This window comes from Cyprinus carpio, chromosome A12 (assembly GCF_018340385.1).
Source record: "Cyprinus carpio isolate SPL01 chromosome A12, ASM1834038v1, whole genome shotgun sequence".
NCBI lineage: Eukaryota > Metazoa > Chordata > Actinopteri > Cypriniformes > Cyprinidae > Cyprinus > Cyprinus carpio.
In genome coordinates this window covers 7710216-7725473 of record NC_056583.1, presented here as the reverse complement: position 1 = coordinate 7725473, position 15258 = coordinate 7710216, and the positions used below count along the sequence as shown (strand labels likewise).

At 38.1% G+C, this 15258-nt stretch overlaps 1 protein-coding gene across 3 annotated transcripts in view; it reads left to right on the top strand.

The window, feature by feature from the left end:
• Positions 1-15258, top strand: part of LOC109112372 (serine-rich coiled-coil domain-containing protein 2-like) — a 63516-nt gene that overhangs the window by 15609 nt on the left and 32649 nt on the right. For 2 of the 3 annotated variants that reach the window (XM_042767364.1, XM_042767366.1), the window contains exons 2-3: positions 1476-2870; positions 3296-3480. In XM_042767364.1, coding sequence (XP_042623298.1) covers positions 1511-2870; positions 3296-3480 — 1545 coding nt within the window. In that variant the 5' untranslated portion in view covers positions 1476-1510. The remainder of the gene's footprint in view (positions 1-1475; positions 2871-3295; positions 3481-15258) is intronic. The other variant, XM_042767365.1, reaches the window with a different exon arrangement.

Sequence of the window (15258 nt, the reverse complement as noted above, 5' to 3'; positions counted from 1 at the left end):
ACATAACATGTTTCCAGTACTGATGGATCTCAGTTTAGTCACAGGGCATGTTGCTCTTTATTGCTTCTGAATAGATACTTTGTTAACACCAACTCTTGGCAATATGGCAATATCTCCACTTGGTCATGCTTTATCCCTCCAGTGAATTCATTAACATGGACGGGGCTTTTGAACTTTTGTAACATAATGAATGTACAATGCTTTGTACCCCTGTATCAGGTTAATCTTCATCCAAGTGCACATGTGGCTTTCACCTCTCTGATTTTAATCAGAGTATTGCCTGGAAGGGTGGAACTCTCATGTGATGTCTCCTTGTTAAAAATATAGAGACACTTTTTAAAGTCCTTGTATATCATTTGCCTGTAAATTAGCCTGTTCCATTCAAACAAGGGGAAGTCTGAGGACAGCGAATAATGTGGTTCTCACTTCTGGTCCTGGCACCCCACTGCTCTGCACATTTTGTATGTCTTTCTTTAGAAGAGAGCTCCATAAACTGAACAGGGGTGTATTTCTTAAAAAAAAAAAAAAAAAAAGAAAGTGATGTAACACTAAATGCTGGATAATTCACCCAAAAAATTAAAATTCTCTAAACATTTATTCACCCTTTTGCCATCCCATATGTATGACTTTCTTTCTTCAGATGAACATGCTCAGTTTTTCTGCTTAAATGCATCCCAGAGCAGTTCTATTGCATCAAGCTTATCATTAAACTCTAAAAGCTCTTAATTTATTGGCTTAAATATTTAATAAAGACTGTATTTCTAAGTAAACAGGGATTAGCCCTCCAATTTCTAGACAATGATCTAAGCTTTGGCAAAATAATTATACTGTATTGTGTGATTGCTTTCTCAGATTCATTTACCCCTATATCTATCATATTCTGGTTTAAAATGAGTTTCCTGCAGGAACATAATATCTGATGAGAATAGATACCAATACTAGAAGTCCATACTCTGATCACCTCTGATTGAAAATCTTCTGAAGGCATAACAAAGCTATGTGTGAGGTCCACATTTAGTTGATTTCTTGAAGAAAACATTCTTGAAGAAAATACTTTGCCGAAACGTCATTGGCCCTTATATTCAAATTTGATAATCACATTATCAAATTTGAATATATGTAAAAGATTTTTCTGTGACTTTAAATCACAGAGTAGAACAGAATATACATGTAAAATCATATGAAAGGGCCCGTCAGTCTTCATTGTGATAATACAATGTGCATACCCTGCATATCCATGTGCTGCACCACTGCCGCCCATTCCTGTTCCTAGAGATCTACCTACCTGATCGAACACATCATGTGCTTCTGAAGATCTTAATTAATTAGCTGATTTGGTTGTGTTTGATTAGGGGTCGGAGCTGAACTTTACAAAAATAAATAACTACATGAACATAAAAATACAACTCTGGTCTACAACATGAAAGCAAATTGCTTGGTTCATATTCCATCCTCTCTTTCTCTCTTTTTTGCAGTTCTGTATTCACATCCATGGTGGTGAACCTAGCTGATGGAAAGGAAGGCTGTCAAACAGCTCAACATGGTCTCCAGGTTGCCCAAGTTTGCTTCCCGTCCTTCAGGCCCCACCATGACCAACCTTTCCCAAAGATCTGTCCTCCCGGTTTCCTCCTCGGAGTCTAAAGATCGACCTCCAGGCAGGCAAAATAATTTAACACGTCTGCAATCCCTAAATTGGAGAAAGGATGAAGAGGACATTAGGAATAAAGTGCAACACACTGACAGCTTGGATGAGGAGACTAGTGTAACTATAAATTCACGGTCCCCAGTGATGGTGACTAAAAAGCCTTCCCCTACAGCTGCAGCAAAATGTAAAAGTGCAGTCCCCACTTCACAAACTAGTTGTCCCAAGAGCATACCTCAGCCTAGCAAAACCTTTCTCCGCATGACTACTCCCAAAAGCCTCTCAACACGGAATCCCCTGTATAATGACATGGCTACTCAGAATGGAGTAAGTGGTGGTAATGGGCGTTGTGGCTCCTCAGGGCACGGTGTTGGTCATGTATCCCGACAAAGAACCCTGCAGAGCAAACAATCACTGTCCAATGACAGCATCAAGTCTCCCTCTACAGAGAGTATAGTGCGCTCTCAGAGTTTCACCCACTCCAAAAGGGTAGCTTGCTCCAGCAACCCACCTATTACCCGTTCCTTCTCCTTTAACAAAGCTACAGAGCTTGCTAAAGAACTTCCCAGACCTTTGGCACAGTCTCCAGTGGCTAGATCATCCCTCATAAAGCCAAACACAGTATTATCCAAAGAGAAAGTAAGTAAAAATGAAATGCCAAGGCATTCTGTAACTACTAGCAGTCATCTTTTGCAGACGAACACAATAAAGAAATCCCTTTTACCCAGCTTTTCAGGGAACAAACCTTCTGTGCTCAGTTATAGACTTACACGTCCAACACTAACCAGACATCCCCGTACTGTTTTCCCTGGAACTGTCCAGAAAGAAGCAGAATTGAGTGGAAATGTCCAAGACACTACAAAGATAGCAGAAAACAGCTCAGAACCAAGTAGCAACATTGAAAGTATTGAAACTACCCCAAATGAGACTTCTTTTGAAGAAAAGGAGGCTGAGGGGAGTCTGGGCCCCTCCTTGGAGGACATGTCACTATCATCGTCCTCCTCTGTGGAGCACAATGACACTAGTGAAGAGTACATGGATGACTTTGATAATCTCGGGAATGGAGGTGAGGCCCTGCTGTTGCCTGTCCACAGTGAGGGGTTAGACCACTTAGGACTATGTAAAGATGACAGCGCTCTAATTACCAAGTGCAATGAGGAATCATCAGTGACCAGCCTGCACACCTTCTTATCCGAAACCATTGACTGGGCAGGGATGGGCTTCACAGGTGTGACTGAGAATCAATCTATTTCCATTACACCTCAAAGCAACTTCTGCATTTGTTTTCAAGAATGTATCATGAATCTGGCCCCTGATCATCCTGTCAAGGTTTAGTAATGACAGGTTGACTTTACATAATCCCTTAAATACAAGTCAGTGTGATTATTATTTGAATAATTGTAAAACTCTCACAAAAGATTCTCTTTTCTCAGTATGTACTATACATATATACTTTGTATATTTTTATTGGAATTTCTCAATACTGCATGTAATGCTGCATTGCATTTCTGCAAAGCATATATTTGATGCTTCCTTAGATTTTTGCCAAAACCAGGTACCTTAGAAGGCAGCATGATGTAATACTGTCACTAAGATTACTTAAACATATATCTCTCTACCACTTTCTTACACAGCTTATTGTCTTTCTTTCAGCTGGTAAAGATGCCTTTGAGCATGAGATGTTGTCTCCTGTAGGCCATTTTCCTCATGGCTCATCTTTGGACCTATCACCCTCAGACAGCTCTGGAGGGACTTACATGTGGGACGAAGAGGGAATGGAGGCACTGGGAAGCTCTGAACTCCCCTGTGGAAGCTTTGACTCTGATCTTAACAGCATGGTGAGTCCAAAACCTTTTTTTTTTTTTTTTTTAAATGCAGGAGTTGACGTAAGTGACTTATAAAAGAGAAGTACCACAACAACATATTTTTTTTTTTTTTTTTTATAAACAGCTTCATAATTAAAGAAACATTGAGGTCACATACTGTATCTCTTTTTTATTTTTAGTAGCGGTTATTAAACTTGTTGGTAAAGCTCCTGAAACAACCTCCCCTGCAGCGAAGAATCACTCCTTTAGACAACTCTCTGTAATCTTGTTTGCAAGCTCCCGAAATGCACAGCACTGCTAATTTTTTTGTGTGGTTAAAGTGAAGTCTGTCTTGTGTTCATAGCCCAGGGACTGCCTGGATAAGGGTGTCAATTTGAGTTATTGCAGGTGCATCTATGATTATTCATCATAATACTGAAATTACCCCAAATTGGCTCCTGCTGATATTCATTTGTCTTTCCCCTGGAAGCAGACGATCAGATTGTCAGCTTCATGACGTCAGTAAATAGTGAGATGAAAGCAAAGTCAGACGAGAGAATGACTCGGCATTTATGCTTACAGTGCTAGCCTTTATCCTCCTTTGCATCTATGATAGCTTGTTAATTGCCTCTCCCTATAATGATATTTATCTTTAAGTATTTAAGCTGGATTCTAAATTAATCAGTCTAACTATGCCTATGTTTTGTAAAATAGATTGTTGTGTAAACATGAACATATAAGATGAGATAAACAACATTTGCGTATTCATATCACTACTTTAATGTATTATAGTAATACATTTTGCTAAATAATATTTGTTATTAATATTTGGCTCTGATCACCGTCACGTAATTGAGTGGTCTGACAGAGACATCTTGTGGATATTTAATGCCATGGTTTGATGATATGTAGGCCTACTTTTGGGCTTAGTTTATGCTGCATGTTTGTTTAGTTACTTATGTGCATTGTGTATGACATTACATATAGCTTATGTACCAGTGAAGAAAAATAATGTGGTTATTGTGATTTTTGCCATTTAGACTGAAATGTTATTTTTAGTCTAAATCATCATTTTTATTACTTTCCTTCAGATTTAATCAGAAACTACTGCATATAAGCTGTACTGTATGAAACATATAACTGAAGCCAGTTTTATTTGTATAGTGCTTTTTACAAAATATTGTTTCAAAGCAGATTTACAGAAATTTAGAAATTGCCTTAAAGTCCACATAAGAGCAGGGCAATTGGATAGTTTCCATGTGGCAACATTATAAATGATCAACCAGTTGAGATTTGCTGTAGGCCTATATAGTATATTTAAATTTATGTGTGAATAATGTTGTAGTTGTCAAGTGAAGTCAAAAGTAATTCGTTTTATGGTGATATTAAGAATTATGAAGTCACTTTATCGAATTCCAGTTCTCTTTCATGGCTTATTGCTGAATTCACAAGATTTCGTCAAAATCATTGTTAATTTTGGTATTGTGACAGCCTTATTTCTTTGTAGTAAAGGATTTTTGTCATATCGCTCACCCTTAGATTAGTAGCAGTTTCTAATTATGAGACCAAAAGTCCAGTGAGTCCAGTTATATGAGTGAGCGTAAACACTAACAGTTGTAGATGCTGGATCTGTGCATTACCTCTTGAAGTGACATCATATACCTGCTGCTGTCTTTGTCTCTAATCAAACAACAAAAGAATGTTTTAGCAGTTGCAGCTCTTTCATGGACGTGGGCTTTGTAAAGCACTCTGTGGTCCGTTTTTATGGAAACAGGGTCTTCAAGGTGAATATTGAGGTTTGCTTTCACTTTTGCTTCAATGGTTCCATGCTGTTTGGACACAGTCCGTCTTGGTATTTGACAGTCCCTATCATTCATTTTAAATTTTTTCCCACTATTGTTCTTCGCTGATGAAGTCTTGCTATGCTTTGTGTACGCAGTAATATTCGTTAGGATAGTTGTTCTTAAAACACCAAACAATCGGACTGTTAAAGTTACAGACATAACTGAAAAATCACATTGACATAAGTATTCAGACCCCTTGCTTCAACACTTTAACACAGGTGCATTCCATTTCTCTGGATCATCTTTGAGCTCTTTGTACTGTCTCAGTGAAGTCCACCTGTGGCAGATATGCTGCTAACTGGACATAATTTAGAAAGGTACATACCTGTCTATATAAGATCTAACAGCTGAAAATACATATCATAGTAAAAACCAAGCCATCTGGGGGCACAGATCTGGGAAACGCTACTGAAACATTTCTGTTTAATTGAAGGTTCCCAAGAGCACAGTGGCCTCCATAATTCTTAATGAAATGAATTTTGGAACAACCAGGAATCTTCCTCACCAAAGTGAGCAATCACTGCAAAAGACCCTTGGTAAGTGTGTTGACCAAGAACCTGAGACCATGTGTATAAATTGCACTACTGCAACACTTTGCCAATCTGGGCCTTGAGGCAAAGTGGCCAGTCGAGAGCCTCAAAATTAGCAGAAAAGCACCTGAAAGACTCTCAGACTGTGGGAAACAAAATTCTCTGGTCTGATGAACGTCAAATCCATTTCTTAAGGTAACCTGCAGAACACAGCAGCTGAAGTAGTGCTGTGCAGCTTCTGTAGTACCTTCAGGGACCACAGGGGGGCACTGGAAACTCATAAATATTCACTCTGAAGAATGCGACTTCCATTTTAATAAGCAAATTTTACAGAACATCCCACAGGAATAGTGCTTTTACTCACCCTTGTGATGTTCCAAACACATATGGCTTTCTTTTTTTCTGTAAAACACACAAGGAACTGTTTTTAAAAATGTTTTTCAGCTGATCTTTTTCATAAAATAAAATGGGGAATGGGGTTTGCAGATTAATGTATCATAAAGGTGCTTGTATGACTCATGCACTATTGTTAAGTCTTAAGATTTCATACGATATGGAGGAATAGACCCAATTTCAATTTCTTATTCACTGTTTCTCCTCTACAATAGGAGTCAAATATTTGTTTGCATTGTGCCAGGTTTGATGTCCATGTCATGTCATTGATGCGGAAACCTGGCGTAAAATGAAGGTGAAAAAATGGGGAGAGAATTTTCATTTTTGCCTGATTTTTTCCCTAAAAATACAGACACTGTGCGTCTGGGCATTGCGTATTACAGATTAATTGGATGTCACCTCTTTCACTTCACCACTCTGCCATGTTATATCATCAGATGTGATAAAATACAGACAAATTCATGACAATTCAATGTTGTGGCCACTGTGAAGGTGTAAATTAGGATGAAAAATCCCAAGGTGTTGTAAGCAGTTGACAGTATCCACTCCTCTCATGTACTTTCAAATCAGTTTATCATGTTTGATAAAAATTGATAAAAAAAAAAAACAATCTGTTAAAAAATGATTTAGGCCTATTTATTTAGTAATTTTGGGGCCTTTATCTTAGATATTATATCAATAACATTATTTTCATACAAAACATTTATTTGTATAGTACTTTTTACATCTCGTTTCAAAACAGCTTGACAGAAAATTTGGCAGTTTTGTATGTTTCAGTGATTCTTTAAACATTTTCCCCAAAAGTTTGAGATTTAATCGTTTTCAAGAGCTTGATTATGAACACAATTAAGCGGTTGTGTTGGATTGCCTGTTTCTATGTTGCATTTAGCATGTGTGGATTATTATAGAGTGTTTAACTCTTATCTTTGTCTACGAGTGTGTTTGTAAACAGCTCGTTGTGACACTAATATCCCATTTCAACAAAATAGACTTATAATTTATCTGATGAAACAAGCCATTTTTGGAGAAACCTTGGTCAAACAAAAGTTAATTAGCAAATACAGTAAATAGCACACACACACACTGCGGCAAATGTTAAACCAAGGCACCGAAGTGTCTCAGGATGCAACCAAGCGAGAGAAATCTGTTCTGCTCCCTCTCTCTGCCAGAACGTCTGTCACGCTCAGATATCAGCACTCCTCCTCTGATTGGCTGAGTCAGAAAGGATGATTTCCTCCCCACCGCTTATGAGTACTTCTTCAGACAGTTTAGTTGACCCAGTGTGCTGTGTGTCTGCACCTGCTCTCTGACTGAGTTATGCTGAGTGCAGGACATTTAAGTCATGCAAATTTGTTCAAGAGTTATGTGTCGGAGACACTGTGTCCAAACCAGCTTAATTTATTGGAAGCCATGTAATAGTGTACCCATAAATGTAAAAATAAATTCATAGAGGATGTATTTTAAATGTACGGTCTTTATCTTCTGGGAAAATTCACTGGAAATGTTTTGATTTTCCTATAGGACATGTCTAAACATTGGTGTTGTAATTAATAAATGTTAAAAAGGGGGATCAAATTAACAGTCAGCAAACCTGATCCCCTCGAACCTGAATAGATAAAATAACTAACAGGTCAGATAAGACAGTGCTCCAGTAGAGTGCAGAATTTTTCCAACATGGTGAATTGCTACAAGATTGTAGTTTGCAAGAGAGACACTGAGATTATACATAATATATAACTCTTTCTTTTGCTTTCTTATTCTCTCTTTTGGTCTCTTCTCACTTTCACTCTTGTCATGTGGGATTTCATTGCTACTTTCTCAACATAGTATAGTCATTTGGGCTGTTTAGAAGTTTGATGCATCTCCCTAGTTCTCCAGGACCGTCTGTTGTTTTTCCCTGCCAAACGTCACTTGAGGGTCCACATTATGGTACTGAATCCATTAAGATAAGTTTCTCTCTGTCTTTTTTTTTTTCTGAAGGCAAAACCTAATCTATAACTGTTCCCAGAAGAATCTGCAAGTTTGCTACAGTGTTGTATTTTAATTGTTAACAACATTACAAAAGGTGTAACTAAGTTACTTTTCTTCCATTGTATAAGAGTTTTAGGGTATAACAGGGCAAAAAGCCTCAAGGAAGCTTTTCACTGCTTCTGCATGATTTTAGGAGAGAAAAACAGTGAGGAAATAAATGATAAAAGTAATTTACATGTATGAGGTGGCGAGGGGGGCCTTTTACCCCACACTCGGGTCAAAAGGCTAATCAGCATGGGGCCTCCAGTATTGATGCAAATAATGTAGCTAAAGTAATATGTATTGCAGATTCTAAAAGCTTCTTAAAATGCTTGAAGATGATGCCATAATAAGCCAATAATTTAACCAATAATTTAAATTTAATTTGAATATTATAATGTTTTAAAGTATAATTGTTTCTCTACACCCAAACTTAATCAATTATATTATTATATGGCTCTGTGGAATACTTGATTCTGATTGGTTAGTCGTGACATTCTGAGATCGCTTTTTTCCCAAATACCATAATTTTACTTTCTCTTTATTCTATCGAAAAACTATTGATTTAATTAACTTGAACAAAACACAATCTGTAACACAACATTTGTTTCAAAATATATTTGGGAGTTTTAATGATTCTCATTTGATACGGGAATCTACATTTATATATTATACACATATATATATATATATATATATATATATATATATATATATATATATATATATAATATATAAAACATATATTAGATCATCTTAGACCTATTTGAAGCTCTTTTAAAATTGGAGAGAGTGGGCAGAAATGTGAATGCAAGTCTGTTTACAGGACATCTTTAAGGCGCAAAAGTCATTTTTAAGTCTTCTACTGTATGTGGGTCTTATTTCTTTAGGGCTGGACTGTTTCTTCCATTGTGAGGTCTTTCTGGTTTGTTCATTAGGTAGTAAAATGAGGTCATCTTTTAAGTTGCTTTGGTTGAGTTGCTTTGACTCTAGGCTTGAGGCTCAAAGAAACACCAGCCTCTCGAACAGTGCTAGATTATCAATATTTACGGGGCATTAGGGACCTGACAGAGCTGAACAAAGGGAACTGTGCATTGTACAGTAATTTCACAAGTTCCGATAAGCAACAATTTAACTTAGACTGAGTAACACTCACTATAAATACAGCAAATAGGGAGGATGTGCCACAATTTATGAAGACAATGCAGAAATATATATATTTGTTCTATTAATGGAATACTTTACCCAAAGTAAAAAATTATTTGTCATGTCATTCTGAACCCTATTTGAAATGGTAGTCTTTAGAGCTTAACAGCCTTAAGTCGCAGTTTGCATCTATTTTATGGAAAAGAGCAGTGTGAATGACCTACATGACTTCTCTCTTTTTTTTGCATGGAAGAACAAAAGGCTATGCCATAAGCAATATCGGCAGCTGCCTAGTGCATCACAACAAAGTGCCGCCCCAGCAGAGCTGTCATGGTGTACACTGAACTAGTGCTTAGTTTCACAAGATTTCTCCAATTCCAGTCCTGCTGTTTACCGCATTGTGCCCACACACACACACACACACACACACACACACACACACACACATATATATATAAAAAATTTAATCCACTATTTAATCCATTTCATGGGACAACAGGAACACAAAAAGGCACATTGCCTTTTTAAAGCAGAATTACTGTGTATTGGTGATTACAAAACTAGTTTTTGAAACCTTTAGGGTGATACAAGACCTTATTCATCCTGTCTTTGTTATAATGACTGGCTGATGTACATTATCCCTTATTTAAATTTATTTTAGTTGAATAGACTACTTTAATAATACTTTCATTGGTGCTCTTATGAAACATGAAGTGTTATGACCTACCTGTATTGTAATTGTATGGACAAGAGCAAACAGTACCGTTCTTCAAAATTAAGAAATAACAGTTTTGGAATAAGTAAGTACAGTAAATTATTTTCAAGTGAGCTAATGTTTTAATTAAGAGTTTTCACAGTCATAGCAATCCCTTGTAATTGTAAACCAATAGACCTTGTCACAAGGGAGGTTCTGTTTAGTTGAGGTTCTGTTCTTCATTAATTTGCTAACTGTTTGTCTGGTGCTCTAACAAACTAACAAAAACAGATGAACTAAATACAACAGACATTAAGTCAACTTAGTTTTGTTTGTTTGTTTTTTACACCTTTATTTTTTTGTCTCCCTCCCTATAACTACTGCCTAGAGTTGTACAGATTTTCAATACAGTGTGTTCAGATGGTCACACGCCACTGAGACACGAATCCTTCTGAAATACTGATTAGTGACTTTCTCTTCTACTCCCACTGCTTCTAAAATCTACTTCTCAAAACCCTTTTTTCCCCTTTCTCTGTGGTAATCTTTCAGCTGTGTATTATTTTCTGCTTTGTTCCGCTTTGCTGCTGGGACTCATAACAGTATAACTACTTAAAAATTTTTTCAAAAGCACACCAATGTCAAGAAATCCAAAGGGAAGGTTTAGAAGATGTGTTTCTCATGTAAACCTTAACTGCCACATAAGGGCCTGTTGTAAAGTCTCTTGGGGTGACCTTCAGTTCACTAAAGGAATTATGCAAATAGGATGGTTAAATGACCATAAATTGGTATTTTATGGTAGTATGGTAGTCTACCACATTGCACCAGCTCAGTTAAAAACAAGTTACCATCTTTCAAAACACAGCTATCATCTTAAATTGCAATCATTACAATACAAAAATTTCAAAATTGATACACAGTTTTACAGTTCTTGATAACAATATAGATTCCGCAGCAAAAACGAATGCTTTTGAACACATTCCTTTCTTGTATTTCGAGAAAGGTTGGGATTATAAAAATAAAATGGAAAGGATTTTTTGATAGAAAAATGATTGTACAAATTAAAATTAAATGAACAAATTGAAAAAGGTCATCAAATGCAAAATAACACTGTTTAACTTATTTCCATTGTCTTCATTGCTTGATTATTAGATATACAAATTCTTAATTAGATACAGTTACTTTTTTATTTCTAAATTTTTGTATTTATTTTTTATTTTGAAGCATACAGTATTTCATATCTTACTGGTTGGTGAGACAAATAAATAAATGGTTTATTTATAAAAAAGCATGCCCTGAAAAGCAAGCTTCCTTGGTGTAAGCAGCGAGCTTGACAATTGTATCTGTTTGAATAGAGCCGGACATATCTGGACCATGTTTGAAAGGCTGTAGCTCCATGAAGGCTTGGAGGCTGTATAAGAAATGGTCTTTTGTTGTCTTAATGAAAAAGAGCACCATTAAATAGCAAATTACTGTCTGATGGAAGAGAAAGGCCAAAAATGGAGCAGACAGTAAAGCTCATTCAGGAGCAATGTCTATGTCTTGGGCAGAGGAAAAGAGGCTGCTCTGAGAGCTAGAGAAAAGAGAGACCGCAAATAATGATCACTCCCTAATACATTGTTATTTAGTTTCTACTGCCAAGGTCAGATTTTCTTTTTTTGCATCTGTTCTTACTGGCAAAAAATACTGTAGAACAAAATGCGAGCGTTCATCCTCTCAGTTGTGCAGTACGTCTGAAGTGAAATTTACATTTACAGTAACTTGTGTGATTCACACTTTAAGCACAGCGGTGCTGCCTTGTTTATCTGTTTATCTGCTCTACTTTAACCTCTTGTCTAGATGACATTTTTCCTCTCTCCTCCAGGCCAGCACAGGCTGTCCCTTCTAACCCCTGGTTATCCGATGTTCTTCGTGACCATCGGATCAAACTCAGGGCAGCAGACCTGAGGATGTTTCAGTCTTTGCTTTCATCTTTCTCTGCTGAAGTCCATACTGCCAAATCTTCATACTTCCACAACAAGATCAACAGCGCCCCAAACACACGTAATCTCTTCAAAAAATTTAATTCTCTCCTCTGTCCCCCTCCGCCACCTCCCACCACTTCTATAAGGCCATCCTTAAAAATATTCTTGTTTGCCGTAACCCGACCGACCCTGTCAATTTAGGACCGACTCAGTTTTTTATTTTTTTTTGCTTTTAGTCCGACCGACTTGCCGGTTGTATATTTGCGTTAAGACTGACCAATTTTTTTTTTTTACTCTTCAAACAGCTAATACAAAAGCAATAAAATAATATTAATTATATTTTAGTAAGTATTGTAAATATATAAATTGCCTAGGCCTACATACAAACGAAGGCTACGTTCTTTCTTTTAAATAAAAACCAATGACGTCATCTATGTTTACACTATTGGTTAACGGATGTCACACTATGGCCTGTGCGTTCGCTTCGTCTCATACTCTCATTCACTGTCAGAGTCAACGGTTCGCGCTTGGTAATGATGGCTGCGGCTGCAGTAAACAAAATGTTTGCGGTCACTGTTCAAAGTCATACGGGTTCGGGCACCATAATACATCTAAAAAATCATTAAAACAGCTTGACACCGCTTTAACTTGGCAAAAAGTTCTGGAATGATGGTGGAGGAAACTCAAACTATTGAGGACGTGCTACAATTTGACCCACAAATCAAAGTGGTTTCTTTTAAATTGAAATTTCAAAATGAGACTCCACCACCCAACAACACAAGGAATGCATTTTAAATTTTTCGAATGTAGACGTAGCCTTAAGCCTTTGTTATACTTTCTGCATCCGAGAGTCCGCTTGTGTCCGCTATGGTGCGTGTGACGTAAAAATCGTCATCAGAGAGTGTGCGCGGAGGTTCTGAGCGGACGACCATGTGCCTCCCATTTTTTATGACCGCGCGGACAATAGGCTTCAAAAGCACAATTGCACATGTGCAGGCAGTATGAACAAGCCCATTGCTACTCGAACCTGTGCAATCCGTCAATAAAAGAAAATAAAGACAGCCAGATGTGCAATAATTCTGGCCAATTGTTTGTTTACATATTTGTTGCAGAGCGGACCATCAGCGTACGCTTTCGGAAGTATAAATGAAAGAAGTCCGCGTAACACAGGCGAAATTATTATTCGAAATTATTAATGGTCATTACCAAGGAGTAGGCAATACATGGAGTTGTGCTATAGGCTTACAATGACAGCTAGCTGCTGGTTGGAACCTTTTCTTATGGAGCTGTCACTTTATGTTAGAAAATCTATTGCACGAATCGATTGGACCAACTAACACAAGTTTCGAAAACGAACATAACTGATTTTAAAGGCCTTCTCTCGGAGCGCATACAGGTTTTTATTTTATTTTTTTTGGAACACGCATCACACAGCAATTGCAGCTTCGGACACACACGCATAACAGCAAATAATACTTCTGCACAACGTTTCTCTTTTTACAACAGAAATATGAATTCTCCCGGTATTCAGACAGTCTCATGCATACAGATACAGATTCGGGCTAGAATCGCCTACGTATGCGATTTTTTTTGTTGTTGTTGACATTTCTAATCGTAAACACAGCCATGTTGTAACTTTTTTTTTTACATTGAAACTTGAAAAAAAAAATAAAAAAATTAGACCTACCTACCGACCCCCTTTTTTTATTTTTTTTTACTGTTACTGCAAACCAAAATATTTTTAAGGATGGCCTAACAGCTGATGATTCGCCACATTCTTCACAGACAAAACCAGAATAATCAGTAGTCAAAACAATCAGTAGTCAGTTCTCAGCCCAACACACACAGGACCTCAAACCAACCACACCCAACGCTAAAACTCCCATCTTCTCCTTCTGTCCCCTCACTGAGGCAGCCCTCTAGACCCAATCCCCTCACACCTCCTCCAAGCAATCTCTCCTACACTTTTACCAGCACTCACACACATTATCAACATGTCTCTCCTCACAGAATTACATTCAAGGAGGCTCGGGTAATCCCACTGCTCAAGAAACCTACATTAAGCACTTCACTTACAGATAGCTACAGACCTGTCTCTCTCCTTCCATTCATAGCGAAAACCCTTGAAAGAGTTTTTTTCAACCAGATATCATTGTTTCTCTCACAGAACAACAAACTGGATGCTAACCAGCCTGGTTTAAGGAGTGGCCATTCAACTGAGACTGCACTACTGTCAGCCACGAAAGCCCTGCGGATTGCAAAATTCCAAATCATCAGTTCTTATTCTGCTGGATCTGTCTGCTGCTTTTGACACTGTCAATCATCAGATCCTCCTGTCTGCCCTTCCATCACTGGGCATCACAGGGATTCCACTTCGCTGGTTTGAATCCTATCTCACTGGTAGGTCATTCAGGGTGGCTTGGGGAGGGGAGGTATCCAAAGCGCATCAACTTGTCACTGGTTCCTCAGGGATCAGTTCTTGGACCCCTCCTCTTCTCCGTATACACGACATCACTGGGTCCCATCATACAGGCACATGGCTTCTCCTACCATTGCTATGCTGATGATACAGAGCTCTATCTTTCATTTCAACCAGATGTTCCAACTGTAGCTGCACGGATCTCAGGCTGCCTGGCGGACATCTCGGCATGGATGAAAATAATATTACCTACAGCTCAACCTGGCAAAGACTGAGCTTCTTGTCTTCCCTGCCACTCCAACTCTACAGTATGATTTCTCCATCCAGCTAGGTTCTTACCCCATCAACTTCAGTCAGAAATCTTGGTGTAACCTTTGATGACCAGCTGACCTTCAAAGACCACATTTCAAAGACTGCTCGATCTTGCAGGTTTGAATTGCACAACATCAGAAAGATCAGGCCTTTTCTAACAGAGCATGTGGCACAACTTTTTGTCCAGGCCCTTGTCATTTCTAGACAGGACTACTGCAATGCTCTTTTGGGTGGACTTTCATCAAGCACAATCAAACCTCTACAAATGATTCAGAATGCAGTAGCACGAATGGTCTTCAACGAGCCCAAAAGAGCCCATGTTACACCTCTCTTTATCTCCTTGCACTGGCTACTGATTGCGGCTCGCATCAAGTTCAAGTTCAAGACATTGATGCTTGCATATAGAACAGCCACAGGCTCAGCACCCGCCTACTTCCACTCACTACTACGAATCTACATCCCCTCCAGAAGTCTGAAATCTGCAAGTGAGTGACGCCTCGTG